General features: G+C 34.9%; 2 protein-coding genes across 14 annotated transcripts in view; one reads left to right on the top strand and one right to left on the bottom strand.

Moving 5' to 3' along the window:
• LOC6724710 (transcription factor E3) overlaps window positions 1-7,860 on the top strand; it is an 11,707-nt gene extending 3,847 nt beyond the window's left edge. The window contains exons 1-9 of one of the 6 annotated variants that reach the window (XM_039296080.2): window positions 256-767; window positions 866-1,196; window positions 1,249-1,368; window positions 1,433-1,861; window positions 2,445-2,465; window positions 2,728-2,887; window positions 2,945-3,186; window positions 3,246-3,404; window positions 3,462-7,860. In XM_039296080.2, the coding sequence (XP_039152014.2) occupies window positions 271-767; window positions 866-1,196; window positions 1,249-1,368; window positions 1,433-1,861; window positions 2,445-2,465; window positions 2,728-2,887; window positions 2,945-3,186; window positions 3,246-3,404; window positions 3,462-4,031 (2,529 nt within the window). In that variant the 5' untranslated portion in view covers window positions 256-270 and the 3' untranslated portion in view covers window positions 4,032-7,860. Of the gene's footprint in view, window positions 1-255; window positions 768-865; window positions 1,197-1,248; window positions 1,369-1,432; window positions 1,862-2,444; window positions 2,466-2,727; window positions 2,888-2,944; window positions 3,187-3,245; window positions 3,405-3,461 lie in introns of those variants that run through there. The other 5 variants (XM_039296081.2, XM_016180580.3, XM_044923497.1 and 2 more) reach the window with 5 other exon arrangements.
• Window positions 7,516-12,710, bottom strand: LOC6724709 (putative dual specificity tyrosine-phosphorylation-regulated kinase 3 homolog). 8 transcript variants are annotated; one of them, XM_044923499.1, is made up of 8 exons: window positions 12,608-12,679; window positions 12,391-12,500; window positions 12,002-12,075; window positions 11,521-11,773; window positions 10,594-11,456; window positions 8,896-9,496; window positions 8,493-8,843; window positions 7,516-8,432 (listed from the first exon to the last, which is right to left on the bottom strand). In XM_044923499.1, the coding sequence occupies exons 4-8, from the start codon at window positions 11,759-11,761 to the stop codon at window positions 8,149-8,151; spliced, it is 2,340 nt and encodes a 779-aa protein (XP_044779434.1). In that variant the 5' UTR covers window positions 11,762-11,773; window positions 12,002-12,075; window positions 12,391-12,500; window positions 12,608-12,679; the 3' UTR covers window positions 7,516-8,148. The 8 variants fall into 8 exon arrangements, with proteins under 8 accessions (XP_044779434.1, XP_044779435.1, XP_044779433.1 ...); XM_044923500.1 differs by having other exon boundaries at window positions 12,364-12,500; XM_044923498.1 differs by lacking the exon at window positions 12,391-12,500 and having other exon boundaries at window positions 12,608-12,709.
• Window positions 12,711-12,856: the final 146 nt, after the last annotated feature.

Here is a 12,856-nt window from a genome sequence, read left to right on the forward strand (position 1 = left end):
TCCTACATAATCCTTTTGGTTTGAATGAAATGAAGAGAACTAATTTTCTCTTAAACTGTATAAAAAATATATCTATATTTGATTTCTGAACATTCTTCAGAGAGCGAGCATAAGTATGCCAATACTGTATTACCCTACAGATGTGACATCATATATTAGTATTATTTTGAGTTAGCATGCGTACAAAAGACCATTCTATCACATTTGCTAGCTATATACAAGATCAAGGTCTTTAAAATACTCTAAATAGTTTACCGACTGTTAAATATAATGTTTTCTTACTGGAGCAAACAGAATATATCAAGCTCAGTAGACGGAAAAAAGACGGACAAAGTTTCAACCATGAGAAAAAAAAATTCAACAAAAGTTGAAATGGAGAAAAAAGAAACGCTTTTGCCGATTACAGAAATGCGTGCTCTGGAATTTCAAGATTTCCTTAAGCGCGTACAGACGTTACAAATGTCGCACAACGAAAGTCATGATTTAGTCAATGGACCAAATATCTGCAGTTCCATGGATATTGAAGTCGGGGAAGAACCTCCTACGACATCTTTTACCGATAACATAGATAAAGCGTGTCCTTCACCAGTTCTGCGATCATCTGATTGTGATTGTGTGCCACTTTGTATGACAAATATTCGTGTAACAGTTGGTATTGACAAAGACTTAGAAATGATTCTTGAAATGGATCCGAGTATTGTAGATTTGGGTGATATTGCTGAAACTGCAGAGCCGCGCACAGTGGGCTTACCTCCACTTTCGGGTGGGTAGGTATATAAAATTAACTTTTTGTTAAGGTTATACATTTATATGTACATTTTGCAATATGCTTTAAAATGTATTATCTTTATTATTATTTAAACAGACCTACATTTAAAACTGCTACTCCCACTTCACGAACACAACTAAAACTGCAGCTACAACGGGAACAACAGCAACAAATGATGATACAACAACAGACTCTAGACACTGCTATGGACCCAAAAATGCACCTATTGTTTGGCAGTGGGCAGGGGCTCATGGAATCGGAATTCATTGACAGCGGTAGTACCAGTGCTTGTGGCAGCGGGTCATCCAGTTTAGAACAAATGTCTCAGTTAGTGCAAATGGACAATTTAATTGAATCGTCAAGTGGAGCCAAGCTTAAAGTTCCTCTTCAAAGTATAGGAGTAGATGTGCCGCCCCAAGTGCTGCAGGTATATATATCCTGGAACAGAAATATAAAATTTTAACGAAAATAAATTACAGGTCAGTACAGTGCTTGAAAACCCCACAAGGTATCACGTTATCCAAAAGCAAAAGAATCAAGTGAGACAATATCTCAGTGAATCCTTTAAGCCGTCTATATGGGGCAGTCATACCAGCGAAGTAAGTCCTTAAAATTGATTGGCCACAAAATAAATTCATATTAGGATACCATTTTGAACTGCAGATAAAATTAGCAAATAATTCGGTGTCAACGGTAAATCTTCAAAATTCATCTTTACAGAAAGATATTTGCGACCCATTGGAGCGTACAAACCGATTTGGATGCGATTCGGCTGTGAGTGCTAAAAGAATTATGCCTTCCGATGACGCAATGCCAATTTCCCCGTTCGGTGGTAGTTTTGTACGATGTGATGACATAAATCCAATTGAGCCAACTATATTAGGACCTAATAATCATGGTTCTGGGGAACCAGAAAATGCACATAGAACCGCCCAGTTGGGACTTATTAAAGCTAATTCAAGCCTAAGCTCAACGCGTTCTTCTTCAGGGATTGTTAATTCAATTCGAATTTCCAGTACATCAAGTTCGTTACAGTCTACCTCAGCTCCTATTTCGCCGAGCGTAAGTTCGGTTGCAACGAGTGTCTCTGAGGTGAGTACAAAATTGTCTATTGCTAAAAAATTTGAAACAATAATAAAAAATCAGTAATGAAAACAAACGTTTTGTAAGAAAATTATGACTTCATCAGCGTAGCGGTCAAGTCTCAAAAATTCTTTTGAAAAAATAGACTTTCAAAAAAAATATATACGTATTAAAAAACGTTAAGAATTATGGTATAATTGTATCAAAATTTGAATTCTTGAAATGTTTTTATATATATCGATAAAAAACATCTTTAAAATATGTATGTAAAAGTTGTTTTTTTAAGGAGTATTTGTTTTGAAATTGATAAAGAGGTTATAAGCAGATTTGTTTACACGTTACTCGAAGAGTAAAAGGATTTGATATCGCTGCTCAGCTGTTAACCCAGTCGTCATGAATTGCCAAACCAAACTGAACATAAAGACCGATGTCAGCTGACATCAAAGATGCCGAACTGAAATCTATTAAAAAAAAGCTTATAAAAAAACACCGGAACAATTTTATTTATATACTTCAAGCTAATCTGCCAATTTCAAGATCATATTTTATTTTAATATTAATAATTAGTTTATCAATTTATTTAAATTTACAGCTACCATCATTCGACAGCGATGTAAGTAAACACAGATTAACAAAAACTAACTAGTATTAAATATGTTTTTGTAGAACCAATTAAATTATCCATATTTATGTGGGTTTGTTAACTTAACGATAAAGGTCGCTATTTAATCAATGAATATTGTATTTGTGCTTTATTTGTATTTTGTATCTTACACTTTTCTTTACATAAATAGTCATTTATAAATATAAGTACCTTTTTGACTTTCAATTTTTGATATAGATTTATTTGAAAATTAACATTATATTTATTTCAGCCAGATGACATCTTTGATGATATTTTACAAAATGACTCTTTTAACTTTGATAAAAACTTCAACTCTGAGCTTTCAATTAAACAGGAACCTCAAAATTTAACTGATGCTGAAATGAATGCCCTAGCCAAGGACAGACAAAAGAAAGACAACCACAATATGAGTAATTTTATACAATAATCTTTACAAAACATCTTAATACTAGTATTGTTCATTTCAGTTGAGCGAAGGCGACGATTTAATATAAATGACAGAATAAAAGAGCTTGGTACCCTTTTGCCAAAGGGCAGTGATGCTTTTTACGAAGTGGTTCGAGATATTCGTCCAAATAAGGGGACAATATTGAAGTCCTCTGTTGACTACATTAAATGCTTGAAACATGAAGTGACTCGCTTAAGACAAAATGAGTTACGTCAACGTCAAGTAGAGTTACAAAATAGAAAGCTCATGTCTCGAATAAAAGTACACTTTAATCGCTTAAATTGTATTCTGTAACTAAAGTTATTTTTTTTTTGCTTAAGGAATTGGAAATGCAGGCCAAGTCCCATGGAATTACGTTATCAGAAAACCACTTAACATCACTATCAGCGCCTACTCAACCTTATCTTAAAAGTTTTAGCCTGTCGCCTACTGCTTCTCGGAGTCGTCGATCACTATTTGACAAACCTGTTGAAAAAAAAGTAAGCCCTCATAAGCAAGAAAATATTATTTACTAATATAATGATTCACTTATAAAGATACAAGTTATTGATGGTGTCGATGCAAATATGAGAATGAATCAGATTGATGAGTTTATGGATGATTGCAAGTATGCAGTCCAAGGCGGCGATCCGATGTTGTCCTCGCATAGTCACATGGAATCCGCGCCACAATCACCGAGTTCAAAACAATTGAATAGTGCAAGTTTTGAACCAAAGAATTTTTCGGAGGCTGATGAAAGCCTTTTTAGAGGCAAATCAAGTTTAGCATCAGATGACTGTTGCGGTATTAGTTGCAGTACTTCGTGCTATATTCAACACCAATTGCCATCGCGTGATGGCTATCCAAATCATTCTCACCACACGGGTATACGAGAAATTCGTAGTTTGTCTGATTCGGCTCAGAACTCAGAGTTTAGTAGGCTTGAGCATTGCGATGATCCACTTCTCTCATCTTCCCATAGGTCACTTGGCACAGTAGACGAAGATCAACATAATTCAGTTGATATGTCTGCAGTCATGGTACATGACTCCCTATCCGCTTTGGTAGATGACAACAATAGCGAAACAATGGTTCTTGCATCTGACACATTGGATATTGAGTTATAAATGATCAAGTTGTGAAAATTCGATATAATTTTTTGGAGGAATTATGTTAAATTCTACAAGGCTTAAAAGGTCATATCCTTTACAGTTTGTCAAACTCAGTGAACTTAAAATAACATGCGCTGTTATATGTGTAGACCGTTTATTTCAATTCATACTATTGATTCACTGAACATTACGTTTACAAATGTATTATGATAAAAACGACTTAAAGCTATCTATGTTTAAACGGTATAACCAAACACCATATTAAATTTGTTACCTTAGTTTTAGTAAATGGAAACTGTTAGACTGTGACGAAACAAATATATGTATCAACACTTACTTCCAAGAACTACATAGGCACAAACAAAATATACCGATGAGAGAAAACAAATTTTAAGTTTTTAAGTTATTGTGGATCTTTTGATAAGATTTGTTATTTTCAGCTCATATAATTTGAAAAAAAAATGCAATAAAAATGGTCAAAAATTACACCATTTTACCATTAATCTTAATCATCAGGTATAATTTCAGAGCGCCTTCCTATTTAAATAAGGAGTTGTGATAATTGTGTGTATTAACATTGACAAATGTTTTATGTATAAAATAAGTAAAAGATTCCTTAAATATTGAATATATTAATTTTGTTCGGCCTTATATATACTACCAAAATTTGAATAAAATGACTAGTGCTTATCCCACTTTTAAACTTCTGCAGGGGGACTTCAGCATTAAAAAGATTATTTATTTTAAGGAAATGGACTATTTGAAACTTAAAGACAACTGATTTTATAAAATAAAAACGTATATCACTCTGGGCTGGCCACATAATGACAAAACGGACCAGGAAATTGTGCAAAGGCAACTGACACGCTGTAACGAACTGTTTTTCTTATTTCTGCTCGCTACGAGTTGCAACGGCTAGCTCAGAGAGTTTGTGAATTCGTCCAACCAAATTTATGATTTGTGTGATTGTCCGACCAAGGAAAAGACAGAGGTTCTGATTGAAGTCGCTTAATTGTAATGTTTTCACGGCTGACTCCTCCGGTGATCGCGTTGCTCCTGACAACGGACCACGTGCCGGCTCGAATAGGATTAGGATGTTATGGGGCAGGGTGTATCGTCTGACCCTTTCAAACACGCCAGGTCCATGCTCACTTTCCACTTGCACTGCTCGTCCTTCCGTGTCCTGCGGGCCACTTGCTGCACGACACCTCCACAGGTTGCTCTTCCTTCACTAACTTCTCCGCACGCTCTGACTCACTGACTCCTTGAACGCGCGTTCTAGTTCACCAACTGTCGGACGTTCTAGCCTACTCCTCCGCCTTCAGACTCCGTTCCGACTGGAGTACCCGGCCGCGTCCTTACCCCTCTCCTCGACTATCGTCGAGTACGTATGGCTCCTCGCTTGTTGTGACGGACTGCCCTTGACTGTATGTATACATATTACATACAGCTGTGTTCATAAAAATAGCAGTGCGAGAAATACAAAGGTATTTTTCCATGTCCCTTTTCGGAATCGATTTTTTTTATTCCACTTATTTTTGTAAAATTGAATGTGTAGATAGGGAAAATAAGAAAATCCTGTTAGTTTTTCATGTTATCCTTTTTTTATTCACCTTCTTGAGGAAATTCAAAACCTTTAGGCTGTTCATAAGAATATCAGTGTCCGGTTTTGTCCAACGTAATGTCCCGAAATTATCAATATTTTCTAAAAAGTGTTTTTGGCTAAGTTAATTCGTATATTTAAAAGGGCAATAAATTAAAAAAAAATATAAAAAAAATTATATTTTAGTAGGTAGAGGACCGCACTGCTGCCAGGAGAAAAGAAAGTTAATTCTTAAGCTAAGAAAGGAAGGAAAAACGTATAAGGACATTCAAAAAACCCTTGAATGTTCTGCCAAAATGGTATCCAATGCCATTAAATATGAATGGAAGACCGATATAGACAGATATAGAGGATCGACGCACAGTTCGTTGCAGCAAAGTCTATCCATTTTCATCCTTTAGGGACATAAAGTCTAAGCCGAACTTGGGAATCAGCCACGTTACAATTCGGAGACGACTACTGAATCAGAATTTAAGTGCGAGGAGTCCACGAAAGGTGTTCCTACTTAGCCCAAGGCATAATGTTAAGCTTCGCTAAAACCTACTTAAACTGGCCAGTCTCCAAATGGCTTAATATCCTTTGGACTGATGGATCAAAAATAGTGCTATTTGGTGGAAATGGTTCACTACAGTATATCTGACGACCTCCAAACACGGAGTACCACCCAAAACATCCACTGAAGACTTTCAATCATGGTGGACCCAAAATCCTGGTATGGGCTTGTTTTTTTTACAATGGTATGAGTCCATAACATATAATTTTTGATATTATAGACCAAAACGCATATGTAAATATACTTAGTGATGTCTTACTGTCATATGCTGAATAGAATATGCCCTTAAAATGGACATTCCAACATGATAATGATCCGAAACAAACAAGCAAATCGGCTAAGAATTGGTTCACCCAAAATAGAATAGATTTAATGCCGTGGCCAGCACCATCTTCCGAAGTAAGCCCGTTTGAAAACCTCTAGGAGAAATTAAACAATTTGTGTCGAAGAACTCCCCGACGTCTAAGGCGCAGATTTGAATGCATGGTCAAAAATTCCTCCCAAACGTTGCCAGGACCTGGTTTACTACATACCGCGTGGGTGTAAGGCTGTGTTGGCTAACAAAGGCTATCCAACCAAGTAGTAGGTCCTAATTAACACATTAAAATAAAACGTTCTAAGTCGAGTTGAATTTTGTTACTATTTTTTCATAGCACTGCTTTTTCAGTGAACAATAAAAGTGAAACGATTGTTGAATTGCTTAAAATGAATTACCAAATGATATTGTAAAAAAATTTGACCATTAAAACTGTATATCATAGGAATTTTATATCTTATGCCCGCAGGTCCCACGCACTGCTATTTTTATGAACACAGCTGTATATGCAAAATGAGCAATATTTTTTGGATTGTCACAGAAATCCCTTGTACCAAAATTATTTTAACATTTTATCGTTAGCAGTTCATAAAAGATAAAAGTTAACATAAAATAAGCAAGATAGATATACAATCTTGTATTGATGTTTTTATACATGTAAGTTTGCGACATTAAACAAATTTCACAACATTTTCGGTAAGCCTTAATTCCAATATATTAATTGGACATACGGTTGCTATAGCCTTGCAGAAGAAAATAAGGTATATTTTAATCAGCCCCAACGCCGTGCTTTTTACCCATAAGTGATAAACCTTTATATTATCAGACTGTTCGACTGTCGATCATCCGTTTTTCCGCAGCCTTTCCAATTCCTATTTATAATGGTTTTTACCCAGGCAAATTGCACTGATTTGAATTAATAATTTATGTTTTTTTTTTAATATATTAGTATAAGGGGAATCCTACTTAAATTTAAGTTGGATTACTCTGTATGATATACATATAACTGGAATAAAAACGATTTAAATAATCGGAGTTAAACTTTATTAAAACCGTGCTTTTTATATAATTTAAATGAGTTATTAACTGCAAGGGCATATAAGCTTGCCGAACAAAGCTTTCTTTGTTGGTCTATCTACCTTTGCAAAGAACCATGTTTTGAAAATTGTTAAATAATTAATAAAAAATTGGCAAAGATCACTGTTTTGAAAATTATAATAATAATTAATAATTAATGTACAAATTGGATGAGTATATTATTTTATAACTCTTTCTGTGTCATTTTTTTTTAACATCAACGATTTGACTAATAAAAAAATTTGTCAACTAAAACATAGATTATCTTGCAATAGTCACCATTCGAAAAACACAAGTCTCAGAGTTAAATTTCAATAACGAAATCATGGTATTAACTGCAAGGGTAAATAATCTTCGGCTAGTCAAACAAAGCTTTTTTTCCTTGTTTTAATTAAAATGCATATAATTTAATTTATCTTTGTGAGATCTTTTCTGTCCATTTTCGTCTATAGTAATGCAAATAAGGGCCAAGACTTATTTAGTTTATCACTTGTATGGCAGTGCATTGTCAAATAATTTGATAACAAAATAAAGATCTGCTTCTTATCTCTTAAATGACTTATTGCATATTGTCATAAATTAGCTACATATCATTCGATTGTACTTTTAATTTATTCGTATGAAGCGACACATTTGATTTTCCAATAATGTCAATAGACTTATCCAATGCGTAATTACTAGCTATATTAACCAAAGACTCTTGTGCAACATCGATGTTCATAGAACCTGAGTTAAACGAGCAGCCAGTATTTTTCGATAGTAAATTTGGTGTTGTCGCCGAGTATTCTCCCAAAGCATCTAATTTTGTGGCTTGCTCCAAATGTGACAATGAGTTGGCCGAGCTGTTTAACGAGCTTGAGAATAACCCTAAAATATATTTAAAAGTTGACAAAAGTTTAATATATAAGAAATAATTGATAAAATTACTGTTATTTTCATTGTTATTCATATACGGATAATATCTCGATGGCCCCACATCCACAGCGCTAAGACAACTCATTCCGCCGGAGTCAGCAGAATGTTTTGATGGTAAACGTGGTGATACAACAGTTGCTTGTCTAAAACTTTCTAGAAGAATATCACTGTTCATCATAGGTTCTTTTGTTGCGGTTGATGATCCCTCTGGAACGGATTTTTTAAGTTTGAAATCCGTTTCTGCAACAGCACCATGGTGGAGACGAAGACTGGAATGGCTGTTTTCCTTTTTAATCGTTAAAGATATAGATGTAGCAGACGTTGATGATGTAGTTATTTCTGCTGCGAAGTTCCTATTTTGCCCTGTAAACAACATTCGTTAAACAAAACTTATTACTCTATATATCGAGTTTACCTGTAACTGGGGATTCGTTTCTACTAGGACATAATCCACTCACCCCACCACAGCCACTTGAGCTACTTGGCGGTCTCGGTAAGCGACGGCGAAGCCATGGATGTTTTAGAGCCTCTGAAGGTGTTAATCGCTTGTCTGCATCCCATTCAAGGCAACCACGTATAAAATTAAGAAAGAGGGGATCTTTGCATCCATCCAGCGCCTTAGATAAGCTTTTTGAGCATGGCGGGCCTCTTTGTTTTCCACGACGTGACTGTCCGCCGATTAGGACCACCATTCCATCAGACATGGTTCGAACAGTACAATATCGAGGATACCCCTTTGGACTGAAAAACGATTTTGACCTCTTCGAGCTGGCTAGTATATTTTTATTGGGCATTCCTAAAACTTCAATAATGCAAGCCAACTGATCGCTTTCGTTTTCACCAGGAAACAATGCATGGCCTGAAAGCAGCTCTGCTAAAATACAACCCAACGACCACATGTCGATAGCTCTGCCATATTTCCCCCCCAAAATTACCTCTGGAGCGCGATAAAAACGTGACTGGATGTATGTGTATATACGCTGGTTCTCGAAGCAAGACGACCCAAAGTCAATTACCTTTAATTAAACAGAAGATATAAAATTATAATTCTTACCCAAATAGAAATTGGCATTTATTACTGCCATAGGAAGTCGGAAAATAAATTGAAAATAAAAGCAAGGAAATCGTAATCTTATTGTTTTAAGTATAAATATACGCCAAGTATAATATATAAGTAGAATATACGCCAGATTATTGGCAATATATAAATTCAAGAACACCTGCTTCTCTCTCTCTGCTTCTCGAAATATCTTAACGTGCAGACTGCTCTTTTGAGGTACTTTTAACTGCTCGCTTTGAAAGTTTGGGCATATGAATAGTTTACTTTTTACACTTGTCCGAATCAAAATAATTATGGACACAAATTTTGTCTGTTTCCGTAAGCAAGCCTGGGCAAGTAAAAAAATAATTCTTGGCCATGTAAAATAATTGGGCACACTAAGTACGCTGGCTTAAGTGGCCAAACACATGTTGCAATTTTTTTCTCGGGGTTGCAAACGACATGAAATCGTTCACGCGCAAAACTAACTTGAAGCTAGCTTTTTCTTTCCTTGGCCTCTATGTTTTTGGTATACAGATAAAAATTGGCAAGAATAAAACGAAGAAATATCTTAATATTTTTCAAAAGTGTGGGCGTGGTAGCTTTGGGGCGTTAGAGTAGGAGTGGCCAAAAGTTTTTTGGCAAATTGATAGATAAAATATGAAAGGTATCAAAACATTTTTCAAAAGTGTGGGCGTGGCAGTTTTGGGCTTTAGAGTGGGCGTGGTAACAAGGGTTAACGAACTTGCTCTGCGTATATGTATGTCTCTAGAATCTATATGCTTAATCTCAAACTTATAGCTTTTATAATTCCTAAGATCGAGAAGTTCATACGGACAGACGGACATGGTCAGATCTATTCAGCTATTTATCCTGATCATGAATATATATACTTTATATATTTTTCCACGATCCAGTATACCCTTTATTTAATGAGTATCGCGTGCTCGCGACCCTTATACGGACGCTCATGGCTTTATCCCATCTTTTCTTTTATTATAGTTCTACCCCTTATCTTCGAGTAATATAATAGAGCCTCTACTAAGTTCCGTCATTTTAAAGCAACGGACTTACCTTTATACCAGAACGTCCTTGTTGCTTCAGTAGAACATTTTCTGGTTTCATATCGCAATGAATAATATCATTTTTATAAAGTGCATCCAAACATTGTAGCAAAGAATGTGCAAACTTTCGCACCAGCTGCAAACTGAAGCCTTTAAATCCATTTTTCTTAATTAATTCGTAAAGATTTATGCTGAGCAGTTCAAATGTAATGCATGTATGATTGCGGAAAGTAAAGTAATCAAACATGTGTATGATGTTCATAGTATTATATTTATCGTGACGCCGTAAATGATGAAGAATGCGAATTTCCTCTTGGGCCTGGCGGTGAAACCGCTTTTCATTGCGCACTATTTTTAAGGCAACATGTTCGTGAGTTTTATGATCATACGCTTTAATGACCTGTCCAAAGCTACCTTTTCCGATTATCTTTAACATTTCATACCGATATGCTACGTGATCATGCGGTACATGGATGTAAGCACCTTGTTCATTGTCGTATTCAGAATTATTTGGGCCATAGACTCCTGGGCGCTTTTTAGCGTTGGCGCCAATAAAATATATTTGCGGATAAGTTAGTATTTCTGTTCGCTCGTATGGAGTTAGTTTATTCATATATAAAATCATTACTTGTTGTGGGGAAACGACCAGAACCTTCGGTTTCTCCTGTAATTCACATTTTTGTTGGCCAGACATAATAATTTGCTCGTGAAATAAAATCGTTTGGTTTTCCATTGCAGAAGATTCTTTGACTAAAATTAGCGATTCACATTCGGGTTCCGACTTTAATTTAGAATTTTCCGAAATCGTACGCAAATACAACCCCGGAACATCTGTTGTCTTTGATGGAGATGTTACAATGGGTAACGATATAGCTATAATTTTTAATTAAATTAAAAGAATCATTTACATACTTATTAAGGACAAAAATTTGATTACCTTGAATAGACTCCGAAATTTCGCAGCAATCGAAAATGGGTAAAATTTGAATATCTCCAGTGTAATTGGCAATATTATTTGATGGCTGCGTGGGCAAGTCTTCTTTACTATCATTAATCATTGCCAATGGTTCAAAGCATCGGGTGAAATATTGTAATCCACTGTCCCGATATGGATGACGATTTGGTTTTTCAGGATTATTTTGAGCGATACCAGTATGTGTGGAATTTTGGTTAATCATCGGAATTTGTATCTGAGGTAATGATGTAGGAGGGGAAAGTGATTTTGAGAGTTGTATGTTTTCCAGAGGGGTTGTGTTTAAATTATTTTCAGTTGTATATGCGCTATTTTTGTCTATCGTATGTGTTTCAGATAATTCGATATGATTGTTTTTTTTTTCTTGAGAACCGACCATAGTGCGCTTGGTAATGCTAGTTATTAAAGCCGATTTTATTTAGATTGTTATAAATTAGTTTATTACATTTCGTGTTTTCCCATACAGAATTATTAAATGTGTTTAATAACAAAGTTTTGCCTTAAACGATATTGCCGCAACTGGAATAAAAATAATTTGGTTTAATTTCGATTGTGTGCCTTAATATATATTTTAGTCGGCAATACACTCTAAATTATAAAAATATCCTTTTATTGTGTTCAAATGGTTTCTATTTTTTAAATTTCCGATCTCGTTTTATCTACTTTTATTTGTATATGTAAATGTATGTACATACATTTGCATATACATAACGAATAGTTGAAAGGCACAGCCAAAATAAATAGTAATATATATTGAGATTATAAACTTCGGAACTCGTGATTAAATTTATTATTTTTGTAGAGTACCTCTTAATAAATTCAATATAATTATACCTTAACGGTAAAACTTCAGGAATATTGTCAACACTGTATTGAGTTAAAGTCCATGTACATACATACATATATGTACAAATATTGCAAGTCGCCGACGACTTTACTAAAAACTGTTTAATCAAACATTAACTAAGTGCGCACATTTTTTGATGCATTTCAATTATTAGTATTTTTTATACTTTACAAATTAGTAAAACCTGAAATTTGTTTATCGTACAATTTCATTTGAATACATAATTTTCAAAGCGACCCGAACAAAGAGAAGAACAGTGTGACCGTGTTAAAACAGTTTTAACATGCCACCTGTACTCACAATAGCGTTTGAAGCATGATTTATGACTATAATCCACGGAGTACCATATAAAATGATTTCGGTGCTGTTGTTTTTGGACAAATACTTACTTTACTTTTATACATTAATTTTTTTAATATCATTATTTGTGACCATTTATATCGGTTTGAAAAC

Source organism: Drosophila simulans, chromosome 4 (assembly GCF_016746395.2).
Source record: "Drosophila simulans strain w501 chromosome 4, Prin_Dsim_3.1, whole genome shotgun sequence".
NCBI classification, from domain to species: domain Eukaryota; kingdom Metazoa; phylum Arthropoda; class Insecta; order Diptera; family Drosophilidae; genus Drosophila; species Drosophila simulans.

What these genes read in the sequence shown, in the direction of transcription:
- LOC6724709 (XM_016180652.3), bottom strand. Translation starts at nt 11,935, where the DNA reads ATGGTCGGTTCTCAAGAAAAAAAAAACAATCATATCGAATTATCTGAA. An exon ending in AATTTCGGAGTCTATTCAAG is followed by an intron (nt 11,457 to 11,520) that starts GTAATCAAATTT and finishes TAAAAATTATAG; the next exon opens with CTATATCGTTACCCATTGTA. An exon ending in GAATAACAATGAAAATAACA is followed by an intron (nt 8,433 to 8,492) that starts GTAATTTTATCA and finishes AATATATTTTAG; the next exon opens with GGTTATTCTCAAGCTCGTTA.